This window comes from Vulpes lagopus, chromosome 12 (genome assembly GCF_018345385.1).
Source record: "Vulpes lagopus strain Blue_001 chromosome 12, ASM1834538v1, whole genome shotgun sequence".
Lineage (NCBI taxonomy): Eukaryota > Metazoa > Chordata > Mammalia > Carnivora > Canidae > Vulpes > Vulpes lagopus.
The window spans coordinates 17,018,115-17,033,617 of record NC_054835.1 but is presented as its reverse complement, the minus strand read 5'-3'; the positions used below and the strand labels follow the sequence as shown (position 1 = coordinate 17,033,617).

The following is a 15,503-nucleotide window of genomic DNA, read 5'->3' as shown; positions in this document are numbered from 1 at the left end:
TGAATCCTAATGTAATTTATGAACTTTGGATGGTAAGGATATGTCAACAATGTAGGATCATCAGTTTTAATAAATGTACCACTCTGTTGCAAATGCTGATGAGGTAGCTCATGCTTGTATAGGGGCAGGGGGTAAAGGAAAATCTTTGTACCTTCTGCTCAGTTTTGCTGTGAACCTAAAATTGCCCTAAAAAATAAAGCCTATTAAAAAAAATCGAGTGACAGGAATGATAAGGTTTTAATAAACTTTCTACATAATGAGTGTGTAGGCTTCTATGGGTATAGAAGTGGTGAAGGTAGTTGGCTGTAGATATTCTTACTCCCCTTTTTACTTCTCTCTTCCACTGAACACATTTTGAAAGGATTTGTTGTGTTTTTCCACCTCCCTCCCTGATTTATGTAGCTGCATCACCCTAGATTTGGCCTTTCTTTTTTTCTTGCCACCTTCTTGATAAAGGGGAATACAGTTAGAAAAGTAGGCACTTAATAGTGCTTTGGCGTGAACATTCTTCACAACTTTAAGATCATGTGTACTTTTCATGCATGCTGTTAAAAATCTTAATCTCTCTGTATCCTATGTCTCACATTTGTAAAATGCGTGAAATAATAATACCTACCTTATACACTTGTTGTAAAGATTAAATGTTAATACTCTTAAAGCTCATAGAACAGGTCTGGCATGTGGTAAACACCCAAATGTAGAGCTGTTATCATTATTACTGTTGTTATTAATTGATATGTTTGTGCTCTTCATAACTGTTCATCCCGTCAGTCAAATTTATTTCCTTTATGTATATTCCTTTTCAGTGTATATTCTTTTAACCTTCCTTAGTGTCCTCTATAATCCAAGAACATTCCCCAACTTCAAACAATTTTATGAAAAGAAAATTTATAGATGTAGAGGTGGCTGATTTAATTTTTTTGGTCTTTTTGAGAGTAGAATTCTGAGAGTAAACTTATTTTTTCCTTTATGTTACAGGTGGTATGCAAGATTACAATTATGTATGGGCCAACTGTTTTGAGATTACATTAGAACTGTCTTGTTGCAAGTACCCACCTGCTTCACAGCTTCGACAAGAATGGGAGAACAATCGTGAGTCTTTGATCACATTGATTGAAAAGGTAAAAGTAGCAGACTGGAAGGTTGGGGTATAGAAGTAATGAATGACATAAGGGAGAAATTTATTTGCATATGAGTAGCAATCTTTAACAGTTCTTTTCCTCTGGAGGGCTTTCTCTGATTATCTTAGAACGCTTTTATAGGCTAAAATAATTAGCCAAACCTTTACTGTCAGGTTCTTACAATGTCATGTGATCATATTTGCTAGAGAGCCTTTACTACTATATCAGTCATGGACATCAGTTTAAATATTGGGCAGGGTAATATATTATTGAATATACCAGAAATTATTACTTAATGAGAAACTATTCCTTGTTGAAAAAATTAGAAGCCTACGTTGGAGGAGAAGGAATTTCAAAAGCATATTACTGGCCTAGATGTCAGACACATATGACTTAAATTTAAGAATTTCATATTGTCTATATTTTATTTTCACTTGGAGGCATTGAAAAATATTTCAGAGAAATAGAAAAGTAACCTTATTTTTTAAAGAAATTCTAGCATCAGTGCAGAGAGGTTGTGTTCTCTTGCCTTCCAAATTGTCTTTGAGCAGCCTACTTTGATTCTTGTTTTTTTTAGGTCCATATTGGAGTTAAAGGATTTGTTAAAGATTCAGTGACGGGATCTGGCTTAGAGAACGCAACCATCTCAGTGGCTGGTATTAATCATAATATCACAACAGGTAGATTTGGTGATTTCCACAGATTACTTGTTCCTGGAACTTACAACATTACAGCTGTTTTAACTGGGTAAGAATTTAGACTTTAAAAATATCAAGCTTCTGTTTATAGCTAAGAGAGAAATATAGTCTAGGAAATGTTATTTACTGTATATGGCTTTTATTTTTCCTTGTTTTCTGATTTTTCCCTCCTTTATAGTGAAAAAATAGTATTGTGGAGTCTTTTGTCACATACTCTAACAGTATAACTGGATATGAAGCATAATTGTAAAAGTGTCAGGAAGGATAGTTTTAAAAGCTTAAAAAGACAATCAGCTGTGTAAAGCATTACCTCAAAGCTAATTGAGTACCGGAGTAGAAGAAACTTGGAGCTCTGGGAAAGACATTTTATTTTATTTATTTCATATTTTAAAAAAATTTATTTATTCACAAGAGATAGAGAGAGAGAGGCAGAGACATAGGCAGAGGGAGAAGTGGGCTCCCAGGAGGGAGTCCGATGCAAGACTTAATCCCGGGAGGGACTCCGGTATTACACCCCCTCAGCCGAAGGCAGACGCTCATCCACTGAGCCACACAGGTGTCCCGGGGAAAGACATTTTAAGATCTTATTTATTCATGAGAGACAAACACACACACACACACACACACACACACACACACAGAGAGAGAGAGAGAGAAAGATACGCAGAGACACAGGTAGAGGGAGAAGCAGGCTCCATGCAGGGAGCTTGACGTGGGACTCGATTCTGGGTCTCCAGGATCACGCCCTATGCTGAAGACGGCACTAAACCGCTGAGCCACCCGGGCTGCCCTGGGAAAGACATTTTAAAGAGCTGTCTTATCATCAGCTTTCTAATATATGAAATGAATGGTTTCTTACCTCCCCTGGACACTTTTCTGGAAGCACAGTTTGCTAAGGATTTAATTGAAAATGTTTCATTTAGTTTGAACTTTACAATTTGGGAAACTAGTTGGAATGTCAGTTTGATAAGGTATTGCAAAGAATTGGATGATTTATCCCTTCTTTGAGTAATGTAGTAATGGTTACAGTAATGGTTACAGTCTTTCATATTATTCTCTCCTTTGCATGTAATTTTTGGTAAGCATTCTAATGTGTGGAATTGAGAAGAGGGTAAGAGAAATAGTTCTTTAAGGACTTAATCTGGGATTCTCTGAGATCATATCCTAAAAGACTTGAATTCACCCATTTATCTTTTTTTAGTTTGAGTTTTGATAGACCACTAAGTATAAGAGAATGAAAAACCTGTTGTGCTTTTATAATGTTAAAGCATTGTGTGTTTGAATTTAACTCCAAGCCACCTACTTTTACAAAAAAAATTTTTTTCAGGTATATGCCACTGACTATTAATAATATAATAGTGAAAGAAGGACCAGCCACAAAGGTGAATTTTTCCGTTCGGCCAACTGTGGCTTCGGTAATCCCTGACACAACTGAGATGGTAGTAACTGCTAGCACAGTTGCTCTGCTTAGTAATCTTCCTGGAACACAACCCTTCCACCAACCAATTCAACCAAAGGACTTTCACCACCACCATTTCCCTGATATGGAAATATTCTTGAGAAGGTTTGCCAATGAATATCCCAACATCACCCGGCTTTATTCATTGGGAAAATCAGTAGAGTCAAGAGAACTTTATGTAATGGAGATATCTGATAATCCAGGTGTCCATGAACCAGGTAATTGGTGTGGTCTTATACATAATTTCAGTAATGCCTCTCAGAGCTATGTACCATAGTTCTGTGTTTCATCTAGAAGGATAACTTATAGTAGGTATAACTGGAACAAAGAAAATGTAACCAATCTTTTGCAAGAAAAGGAAAAAATCCATTTCATAATCCATATCTGGTACAGTATTTAATATACTGGATAGATTATATTTTTTTCTGCTGATAATATTTTTATTTTCATATTATATGGCATGTGCATGTTGTATATGCTTTGAGCTTGCTCAGATGTATACCCTAGTAGGGAAGCTGCTTTATAAGATACTTTTTCCTGCTTCTTTTGCCAAAGTATGTCTTTTCTAAAATTTTTGGTTCAGGGTCTTAACATATTTTGGGGAAAAAAATAGAGTCTGTGATAAAATAAAAAGGAAAAACTCTTCTATGTAATTACCTTGTTTTCAGGTGAACCAGAATTTAAGTACATTGGAAATATGCATGGAAATGAAGTGGTTGGACGAGAACTATTATTGAACCTCATTGAATACCTTTGTAAGAACTTTGGAACAGACCCTGAAGTAACAGATTTGGTTCGCAGCACTAGAATTCACCTTATGCCATCCATGAATCCTGATGGTTATGAAAAGGCCCAGGAAGGTAAAGAATAGCTGTCTATTAATGCTTAACCTTTTTGATTATCATAAGGATTTTTTGGGAGTAGAATTTGAACTAGTTATTTCCTTGGAATTTCTTCTTATTTTGTCTTATAATTTATTTTGTTCTGGCTTTTGTATTCTTTTAAGATAGGCTAGTTCATTCAACAATTATGATATCAATTTTATATTTAATGGAGTTCTTCACTGTGGTAATGGCTCTTATTGCCTAAAATATAATACAAATTTTTGATACATTTTTCCATTTTAAGAATAATTATAGGGATGCCTGGGTGGCTCAGCAGTTGAGCGTCTGCCTTCGGCTCAGGGCATGATCCTGGAGTCCCAGTATTGAGTCCTGCATTGGGCTCCCTGCATGGAGCCTGCTTCTCCCTCTGCCTATGACTCTGCCTCTCTCTCTCTGTATGTGTCATGAATAATTAAATAAAATCTTTTTTTAAAAAAAATTGAATAATTTTAGGTAACTTAATTATTTGATTAATAATAACTTAATAAAATAAATTTATTTAATTATTTTTAAAAATTACGGTGTAACATAATTTTTGTTAAATTATTGTATTGGGAACACTATCCCATAGGTGAAAACTCAAACCAAATCTCTTTTGAAGCCAGTGACTCTAGTTTGACTCCCAGTTGTATTCCCCATGCATATTCTAAACCTGCTGAGTTACTAACTTTCCATTCCTCTGCCTCTTCAGGGCTGGCTCATCTCTCCTGGGGCAGTATAGTCAGAGCAGGGTGCATGGCCACTTGCTTACTGGGGCTACTTTATGCCTAACACTAGGAGTGTGAGAATCTCTCTTCCCAACCTGTGGTTCCTTCCAGGCAATCATACCAGTGAGTAGAGTAGGTACCAACCATGTGAACATGCAGCCACATGACTCTCACTGACTGAACACTGAGAAAACCAACCAATGAATGACCAGGTTAATCCATGTTTTTAATTCAGTTCATTTCGCTAAGGACTTTATTCTTTGTCAACTTCACAAATCCCTCCATATTCCTCTTTTGAGACCTTTCTGAGAGATAAAACTGTTCTAATAGTGAACCCTCCAGTAGATGTTTCTCATTCACTTGCAAATTTTTCTCATCATAGTGATATAATAGGATTCACATTACTTATTAAAAGGGAGTAAATTTATTTTATTTTATTTTTTTTTAAATTTTTTTTTAATTTTTATTTATTTATGATAGTCACAGAGAGAGAGAGAGAGAGGCAGAGACATAGGCAGAGGGAGAAGCAGGCTCCATGCACCGGGAGCCTGATGTGGGATTCGATCCCGGGTCTCCAGGATCGCGCCCTGGGCCAAAGGCAAGCGCCAAACCACTGCGCCACCCAGGGATCCCAAAAGGGAGTAAATTTAAATTCAACCCTTTCTTCTCCTTCGGGTTAAACTTCCAACCATGTCCTTGACTACCTTTTTGTGATTACTTTAATGTAAGCATGTCACAATTTTCTTCTTTTCATTTGGTCTATCTCTACAATATTTTAATTAACATGTACACCAGTTCAATAGAACCTCCCTCTGATCAGTCATGTCCACTGAACATAGTGATCGCATCATTGTATATGGATTATTGACAATTGAGCAATACTTTTGTTTTGAGCAATGTTTTAGTATAATTTAGGTAGTTGGATTTTTTTCCCCTCAAAGTCTGAACAGAGGACAGAAATGAAAGAATAATGGTTTTACCTTTCTGTTCAAAAGATCTGGAAGAGAAACACTTCTTTAATGTACAATACCAAAAAATGCATTTTTTTAAAGATTTTATTTATTCATGAGAGACAGAGAGAGAGAGAAAGAGAGAGGCAGAGACATAAGCAGAGGGAGAAGCAAGCTCAATGCAAGGAGCGCGACATGGGACTCGATCCCAGGCCTCCAGGATCAGGCCCTGGGCTGAAGGTGGTGCTAAACTGCTAAGCCACCCGGGCTGCCCCCAAAAATGTATGTTTTAATCATAGTGTGATAATTAATCATAGTGAAGACTGATGTGTTCATGTTTACCTTTGAGTTAAGAGCAGTGTGTTTGATTAAAATGTAAGTGAAATATGGCTTAAATTTGAATACTTTCTCATACAGGAGATTCAGTAAGTGTAATTGGCAGAAACAACAGCAACAACTTTGACCTGAACCGAAATTTCCCAGACCAGTTCTTTCAGATCACAGATCCTACCCAACCAGAAACTATTGCTGTAATGAGCTGGATGAAGTCCTATCCATTTGTACTGTCAGCAAACCTGCATGGAGGTAATAGCAACTTGATATTCCAGAATTAATTCTTGTTGAGAGCATTTGAAAATCTTGGTGGAATGTTACCTGTTTATAGTCTTGGGTATTTTAAAACAGGTATCTATTACCGCTTTTAGGGCAGAAAATAATAAAGATCTTTTCTCATTGCTTTTTAAGCCAATTTCCTGGCTATTTCCCCCCCTTTCTCTCCCACTCTTCCCCTCCCCCATACTCCTTCCCCACTATCTTCTCTCTCCCTCCTCCCTCTCTCTCTCTCCCCTTGTCCCTCTCGCCCTCCTCTCTCCTCTGCCTTCACTTAGTTCTCCAAGTGTTTTATATTTATCCCTCACATGTGTTTTATATTTATCCCTCTCACTGGGAGTTTGGTAACATACTCTTTGTCATTCAGAAAAATTAAACACTAACGAACTGGAAATTTTTAGTCCTATTCTTCCCTAAAATTAAATATACTCTTTCATGTAGGTTTATAAGACATTCTCTTATCTTTTCCTTGCTATGTATTTAGCTGCAGCACAATAGTCTCATTCTCCTATAGTGTTTGGGCTTACACACCTTCATATAATTTAGCAGGAATTGATCAGTTGAATAGGATGAGAGGTCAAGATTAAAAATAATCACAATGTCCAACTAGGGCAATGTGAGTAAGAGTGAAAGTGTAAATACCAAAAAGAACTGAAAACATATGTCTACATGTAAACTTGTACATGAATATTCATAGTAGCATTATTCATAATAACTTAAAAGTAGAAACAACCCAAATATCCATCAACTGATGATTGGATAAATAAAATGTAGTATACCCATACAATTGAATATTATTCAACCATGAAAGGCAGTGAAGTCCTGATGCGTTTTACAACATAAATGAAACTTGGAAATTTGCTAAGTGATAGAAGCCAGTCACCCAAAACCCTATTTTATGAAATGTTCAGAATATGTAAATGCATAGAAATAGATGATAGATTAGTGGTTGGGGGAAAATGGAAGTGACTGCTAATGGGTACAAGGTTTTCTTTCGGCATGATGAAATTGTCTATAATTAGATAGTAATGATGGTTGTACAACCCTGTGAATGTATTAAATAACAGTGAATTATATACTTCAAATGGATGGGTTGTATGTTATGTAAATTACAGTTGACCCCTGAACAACATGAGGGTTAGGGGGGCCAGCCTCTGTGCAGTTGAAAATCCATGTATAACTTTTGACTCCCCCTAGACTTAACTATAAACAGCCCACTGTTGGCCAGAAGCCTTACCAATAACATCAATAGTTGATTAACACATATTTTGTATGCTGTATGTATTATATACTGAATTCTTAGAATAAAGTAAGCTTGAAAAAAATTGTATGTTATTAAGAAAATCATTTGTAGAAATATCTTTCTACAAAATCACTAAGAAATAAGTTTGTAGTATTGTATCGATAAAAATCTGCATGTAATGGATCCACACAATTCAAGTGCCTGTTGTTTGGGGGTCAACTGTTCATCTCAGTAAAGCTATTTAAAAAAAAAAAAGAGTGAAGTTATTAGCACCAGGGATAATAGGGAAGTAATCTAGTGTCGATGTATGTCAGGATAACTACTGAAGTTATCACAGTTGAGATTTAATGGCATATAGATTAACCTGCTATTTTATTTTTATTTTATTTTATTCTATTCTATTCTATTTATTTTAAATTTATTTTTAACCTGCCATTTTAGAACAGTACATACTTATGTTTATATTTAAAAAGTAAGTTGAAATTCTCTTTCAAAAATTGCTTTGAAAGCTTGCCAGAAGTAGGAAAAAAAATTTTTTTTACATTTGGTAATCATGAACAACTCTTAAAGACCCAAACAGGAATTATGAAGTCACAACCTGGTTGGCAAAATAATTTTTAATATATTTTATACCATGTTTGATAGAAAACAGGTTTTTGAGTTATAAAAAATATTCTCAGAATATATCACACATTGTGTTGGCTAAATCTGAAAACTTAATACTTATATTCCAATGAAAATAATTTACAGATTTACAAATGTATCAAGACCTTGTCACAGTAGGAGATACATCTCCAGTCATCTAGTTTCTTTTAGGACATATCTTGGTATAAACTTCCCTCTTAAAACCATTTTTGCTACATTCTGAAGGTTTTAAATTATTGTATTTTCATTTTTATTTGTTTCAGTGTACTTTTTTATTTCTTCTTTTATTTTCTGATTGATCTATTAATTGTTTAGTAGCATGCTATTTAACCTTCATGTATTTGTGTACTTTCTGGATTTTTTTTTTTTTTTTTTTTTTTTTTTTTTTTGTGGTTAACTTCTAGTTTTATAGCATTATGGTCAGAAAAGATGTAGAGTGTGACTTTGATTTTTTTAAATTTGTTGAGGCTTGCTTTGTGGCCCAATATGTGATCTGTTCTGGAGCATGTAACATGTGCACTTGAAAAGAGTGTATATTTTGCTGTTTTAGGATGAATATATCTGTTAAATCTATCTGTTCCAGTATGTCATTCAAAGCCAGTGTTTCCTCATTGATTTTCTGTTTAGATGATCTGTTCATTGATGTAAATAGGGTGTTAAAGTCCCCTGTTATTGTACTATTATCTGTTAGTTCCTTTATGTTTATTATTAATTGTTTTATGTATTTGAGTGTTCCCATATTGGGTACATAAATATTTAGTTGTTCTATCTTCTTGTTGGATTGTCCCCTTTATTACTATATAGTGTCCGTCTTTATCTCTTGTTACAATCTTTGTTTTAAAGTCTATTTTGTCCAATAAAAGTATTGCTACTCTGGCTTTCTTTTGACACCCATTTGCATGATAGATATTTCTCTATTCCCTCACTTTCAAACTGCAGCTGTCTTTAGGTCTCAAATGAGTCTCTTAGAAGCAGTATATTAGATGGGTCTTATTTTTTTTATCCATTCTGTCATTCTGTGTCTTTTGATTAGAGTATTTAGTCCACTTATATGTAGAATAACTATTGATAGATATGTGTTTATTGCCATTTTATTACTTGTTTTATGGTTGTTTCTAAGGATTTTCGCTCCTTTTCTCTCTTCCATGGTTTGCCTGGTTTCTTTAGTGATATATTCAGATTTCATTCTCTTTATTCTTGGCATATTTATTAGTGGTTTTTGATTTGTGATTACATTAGGTTTGTATATAACATATTCTGCATATAGCAGTCTATATTAAGTTGATGGTTGTTAAAAATTTGAACCCATTTACTCCTCTCCTCCCTATGTTTTAGGCATATGGTGTCACATTTTACATCTTTTTATTTCATGAGTTCCTTGACAGATTTTTTTGCAGGAATATTTATTTTTACTGCTTTTATGTTAACTGCCTTCATACTGTCACTTTAATCTCTCCTTTTTTTTACTCAAAGAGTCCCCTTTCATATTTCTTATAGGGCTGCTTTACTGGTCATGAACACTTTTAGTTTTTGTTAGTGTGGGAAACTCTTTATTTCTCCTATTCTGAATAATAGCTTTGCTGGGTAGAGTATTCTTGGCTGCAGGTTTTTCCCATTTAGCACTTTAAGTATCATGTCACTCCTTTCTAACTTGGAAGGTTCTGCTGGAAAATCTGCTGATAGCTTTATGAGGTAGGTTTCCTTTGTATATAACTGTCTTTTATCTTGTGGCCTTTAATATTTTTTTCTTTATCAGTGTATTTTGCCACCTTAATTATAATATGTCTTGGTGTGGATCTGCTTTTGTTGATTTTGTTGGGGGTTTTCTGTGCCACCTGGATCTGGATATCTGTTTCCTTCCCCAGATTAGAACAGTTCTTAACTATTATTTCTTCAAATAAATTATCTCCCCCCCCCCCCACCTTTCTCCCTTTTCTTGCTCTGGGAATCCTATAATATAAATGTTATTATTTTTGATGGAGTCACAGAGTTCCCTAAGTCTAGTCTCATTTTGCATAATTCTTTTTTCTCTCTTTTGTTCAGCTTTTTTTTTTTTTTTTTTTTTTTTTTTTTTTTTTTTTGCAATTAGCAAGAGGGTTTATTGGACGTTTGCGCAAACGGGCTCTCCGCCTCCGAAGAGGAAGAGAGCCCTGATTAGTAATTACAGGTATCTTTTAAAGGCAAAAGGGGAAAAAAAAACCGCTTAAAGACAAAAGAACCTCGGGAGTTGCATAGCATTCAGGTTATTGATTTCACAGAGGGTCAACATGAACCTATTCAGGGACATTCCAATCAGGGTGTGGGGGGAAATGGTTTTCTTATTGTAAACAGAATGCTTTTAGTTGCTAAAATTTCAGGAAGATGCCTGGATGGGCTGCCTCTGGATTAGGGCTGGCCCTACTTACAAGGGGGGAGGTTTCTTCATTCCCTCCTCTTGTTTGGGCTGATTTTAACCTTAAAATCTTAGGGAACATTTATTTCTTCAGTTTGGAGTTGTTCAGCTTTATTACTTTCCATTACTCTGTCTTCTAGATCTGTTCATTCCATCAAACATGTTCTCATTTCATTTATTGACCCCTTTAACTCGGCTGTTATTCCTTATCTCTATGTTAATGGTCCCACTGATGTCCTGCACTCTTTTCTCAAGTCCAGTGAGTATCCTTATGATCATTGCTTTAAATTCTCTATCAGGCATGTTATTTATATCTGTTTTACTTAGATCTCCAGCAATAGCCTTGTCCTGTTCTTTCATTTGGGACAGATTTCTCTGTCTTCTTATTTTGTCTAAGTTTCTGTGCCTGTTTTTCTGTGTTAGGAAAGTCAGCTGCATCTCCTATCTTGCGGATAATGGCCTTATGAGGAGGTCCTATATTGCCCTGCTCTCTCTGCAGCATCCCTTCTTCCCCTAGAAGCCTGGTATTCTAGGATTATCTTCAATGTGTGCTGTGTATGCTCTGCTGTTTTGTCCTGGCTGCTTTATCCTTCAGGCAAGTTGCCTGCAGAGGCTCTCTTTGCCTATTGTGGGTAGTGTTGGGTCCCTAGCCTGAATGTAGTGAGTTTTAACTAGATATGTTCTGGTTTGCTTGTGAAATGAGACCTGTTGCCACCACTACCAGAACTGAGGCCCTGCAGAACTTCCAGTTCAGTATACACACTGTGGGCAGGAGCTTGGGTCAATCTTCTGGGGCCCACTGGGTTGGAACTTAAGCAAGTGAGACTGGGAAAGGTGGTTCTTCAGAGCATGGAGGTGGGAAAGTGTGGGATGTGGAGGGATGGAGCTTGATATAAGCAAGTTAAGTAGTGAGTGTCAGCACCGCACTAGTTTCTACTGTTGGCCCTATACTTATGCTGAGGGGTAGGAGAGGGAGATGGCTCTGGCCAGTTTCTTTGTTCCTAGAGGAGTATCTCCTTGAATGCTACTTCTCTGGGACACACTCTGAGATGAGCAAATAACCTCCTCACTGTGTGCCCCAGGTGGTCTTCAAATTGCTGCTTCTACACTGTGTGTCCACTAGCTGTTCACTCTGCCTTCTCTTCAAGAGTAACCCCAATATCCTCCAAGCTCTCCCAGAGCCAAGCATGCTAACCTTTAAAACTCCAGGCTTTAAGCCCCTTTGGTTGCAAGGACTCACAAAATTCAGGCCTTTTCGCTTGCCAAAACAATTGCTCTGGGGATTCATTTTCCACTGTACATCCCTGTTTGTGTGCTAGTCCGTCTCTTGACCTCTGCAACCATGGTTCCCTCTCCACTACAAAGACCATGATCCATTTCTTTCCTAAACTGTGTCTCCACACTTCCTAGCTTCTTCCATGTGGCCTCTTCTCTATGTTTTATGGAGTTTGTTCTGCAGTCTTCAGATTGATTTCTGGGGTATTTAGGATGATTTGATAGTCACCTACCTGTATTCGTGGGATGCGGGTCCTTCTACTCCACTGCCATCTAACCTTTCCTCTCTATGACATTATGTTTTCTCATCATAAAATCTTTAAATGGGTTTTGAAATCTTAGCAAAGAAATTTAAAAGAGGATTTCTTTGGTGTCAACAATTCAGAAGGATTTTGAAAGAAAGGTAAGATTCCTCTTTGTAAATTTTGATACTAATTTTTTTTTGATACTAATTTTTAAAGTTGAAAATAAAACATAAAATTAATCACGTTAAAGTGAACAATTCAGTAACATTTAGTGCATTCACAATGTTGCACAACCACCATCTCTATTTAGCTCCAAAGCATTTTCATCTCCCCAAAAGGAAATTTCTTACTCATTGAGCAGTTGCTCCCTATTTTCCCCTCACCTCAAGCCCTGGTAACAACCAGTCTCTGTTATCTCTGTGGACTTGCCTGTTTTGTATATTTCTTTTTTTTTTTCTTTTTTGTATATTTCATAGAAATGGAGTCATGCAATATGTGATCTTTTGTGTCTCTTTTTTCGCTTAGCATAATGTTTTCAAGTTCATTCATATTGTGACATTAATTAGTACTTCATTCCTTTTTATGGCCAAATAATATTTCATTGTATATATCACAATTTATTTATCCATTTTTTCACTGAAGTATATCTGGGTTGTTTCTACTTGTTCACTCTGATAAATAATACTGCTGTAAATAATGATATACAATATCTGAGTCCCTGTCTTCAATTTATTTGAGTAATTCCATGTTTTGTGCTTTTTTATAAAAATTTAATTCCAGTGTAATTAACATACAGTGTTATATTAATTTCAGATGCACAATATAGTGATTCAACAATTCTGTACATTATTCAGTGCTCATCATGATAAGTGTACTCTTCATCCTCATCACCTATTTCCTCCATCTCTCCACTTCTCCCCTCACCTTACCCTCAGTTTGTTCTCTGTAGAGTCTATTTTTTGTCTGTCTCTTTTCTTTGTTCATTTGTTTTGTTTCTTCAATTCCACATATGAATGAAATCATATGGTATTTGTCTTTGACTGACTTATTTCATTTAGCCATGTTTAGCTTTTTGATGGAAATATCACCATATGATTATTGCATATTTAGCTTTCTAAGGAACTGCCAAACCGATTTCCACAGTAGCCATACAGTTTTACATTCCCAGCAACATATGAGGATTCCAGTTTTTCTACATCCTCATCAACACTTGTTATTTTCTGTTTTATATTATAGCCATTTTAGTGGGTAAAAAGTGGTATTTCCTTGTAGTTTTGATTTGCATTTCTCTGATGACTAATAACAAGCATCTTTTCTTGTACTTGGCTGTTTGTGTATCTGCTTTGGAGAAATATCTGTTCAAGTCTTTTGCCAATTAAATTTTTTTTTTTTTTTTGTCTTTTTGTTGAGGTGTGGGAGTTCTTTATATAGTCTGGATACTAGGCCCTTATCAGATTGCTGATTTTGATATATTTTCTCCTGTTCTCTGTTCTATAGGTTGTATTTTAACTTTTTAAAAATATTTTAACTTTATTAATAAAGTCCTTGACACACAAAAGTTTTTAATCTTGATGAAGTCAAATATATCTATTTTTTTCCTTTACTGATCCTGCTTTTTAGGTTGATACTAATTTTTTTTAAATAGACCATTTCATAGAAAAAAGTCTTTTATGACTTTTTTTTCTGTCCTTAGAAAATTAGCTGTACGAAAACAGTATTGAGTAGAAGTTGATGTTGGCTTTTTTCTGTTCTTTTAGATATGGAGGTCATAATTCTGGGATGAACATTTTTTGGGACATTAAATTTGTCTAAGCAGTATTGAACTGGACTTTTTCTTCTTAGAACTATTTTGGGGCATAGAATGAGCATAGTTCTTCATACTTGCTTCATAAAAATTTTTTTGCTCTATACAAATGTTGGCTGGTATTTGTTACTACAGGATTACCTCATCTGAAATCAAGTTGAATATGTTCTTTCACTTCCATTCCCACAAAGTGGCATGATAAAAAAGGCAAAGATATGTGGGTTAGTAGAGATAGAATACATGAACAGGTGAACAAATGAAAACTGTGGAAATTGTATTGGTTTCCAGTCTCTAGCAGTATTATGAAAGTGCAATTTATGTTGATAATCCATCTTGAAGGAGATAACATGATACATTTTCCTCTTTTTCCCTTGCAGGTTCTTTAGTAGTGAACTATCCTTTTGATGATGATGAACAAGGGCTTGCCACATATAGTAAATCACCAGATGATGCTGTGTTTCAACAAATAGCACTTTCTTATTCCAAGGTAGGCTTGTGTTTAAACATAAAATGCTATAAAGTTCTTTAATTAAACAATGCATTAAAATAAAGTCCAGTAAGAATCTGGTCAGGTACCTTCTTCTTGGTTACGCTTTCTGTGATTCCATTGCATGATTCCTTTCATGCTGTCTTACCATTTTTTTCTCCTGTTTTCTACCTCACTTTGAATTTGTTGTGTATTTCCCCACTAACCTTTAAGCTCAAGTAATGTCTTTTTGCCTGCAGTTTTTAGCATAGTACCTGAATCATAATAAACTAGTAAATATAAATATATATATAAATATTATATATAAATATAAATATAAATATAAATATAAATATAAATATAAACTAGTGTGCTCAAGTAATGTCTTTTTGCCTGCAGTTTTTAGCATTGTACCTGAATCATAATAAACTAGTAAATATAAATATAAATATATATATATATATATTTATATAAATATAAACTAGTGTGCTGGTTTATTTCATTTGACTAGTATTTTAATTATAAACCTACCTTTAGTCTGAGGTAGAGGTTGACAAGCTACAGCTTGAGAGCCAAATCCAGCCTACTGGATTTAGAGTTGAGTAGTTGCAGCAGACACTTTCAAGCCTGTAAAGCTTAGAATTTTTGCTGTCTGGTCCTTTATAGAAGAAAATTGCCAACCACTAGTCTAAACTATCAAAGAGCCTATATTAACATATACCAAGGGAAAACAGGTAGAGGGATCCCTGGGTGGCGCAGCGGTTTGGCGCCTGCCTTTGGCCCAGGGCGCGATCCTGGAGACCCGGGATCGAATCCCACGTCGGGCTCCCGGTGCATGGAGCCTGCTTCTCCCTCTGCCTGTGTCTCTGCCTCTCTCTCTCTCTCTCTGTGACTATCATAAAAAAAAAAAAAAAAAAAAAAGAATGTTTTTAAAAAAAAGAAAGAAAACAGGTAGAAATTTATGTATTTTCTAAACTTCTTGTAATGAACATACATTAGTTTTAT

General features: G+C 35.4%; 1 protein-coding gene across 1 annotated transcript in view; it reads left to right on the top strand.

Annotated features, from left to right (window-relative positions):
* The window catches only part of CPD (carboxypeptidase D), a 79,754-nt gene that overhangs the window by 30,992 nt on the left and 33,259 nt on the right, over positions 1–15,503 (top strand). Inside the window, exons 3-8 of the mRNA XM_041725011.1 lie at positions 979–1,121; positions 1,699–1,868; positions 3,147–3,496; positions 3,947–4,138; positions 6,237–6,404; positions 14,410–14,519. Coding sequence (XP_041580945.1) covers positions 979–1,121; positions 1,699–1,868; positions 3,147–3,496; positions 3,947–4,138; positions 6,237–6,404; positions 14,410–14,519 — 1,133 coding nt within the window. The remainder of the gene's footprint in view (positions 1–978; positions 1,122–1,698; positions 1,869–3,146; positions 3,497–3,946; positions 4,139–6,236; positions 6,405–14,409; positions 14,520–15,503) is intronic.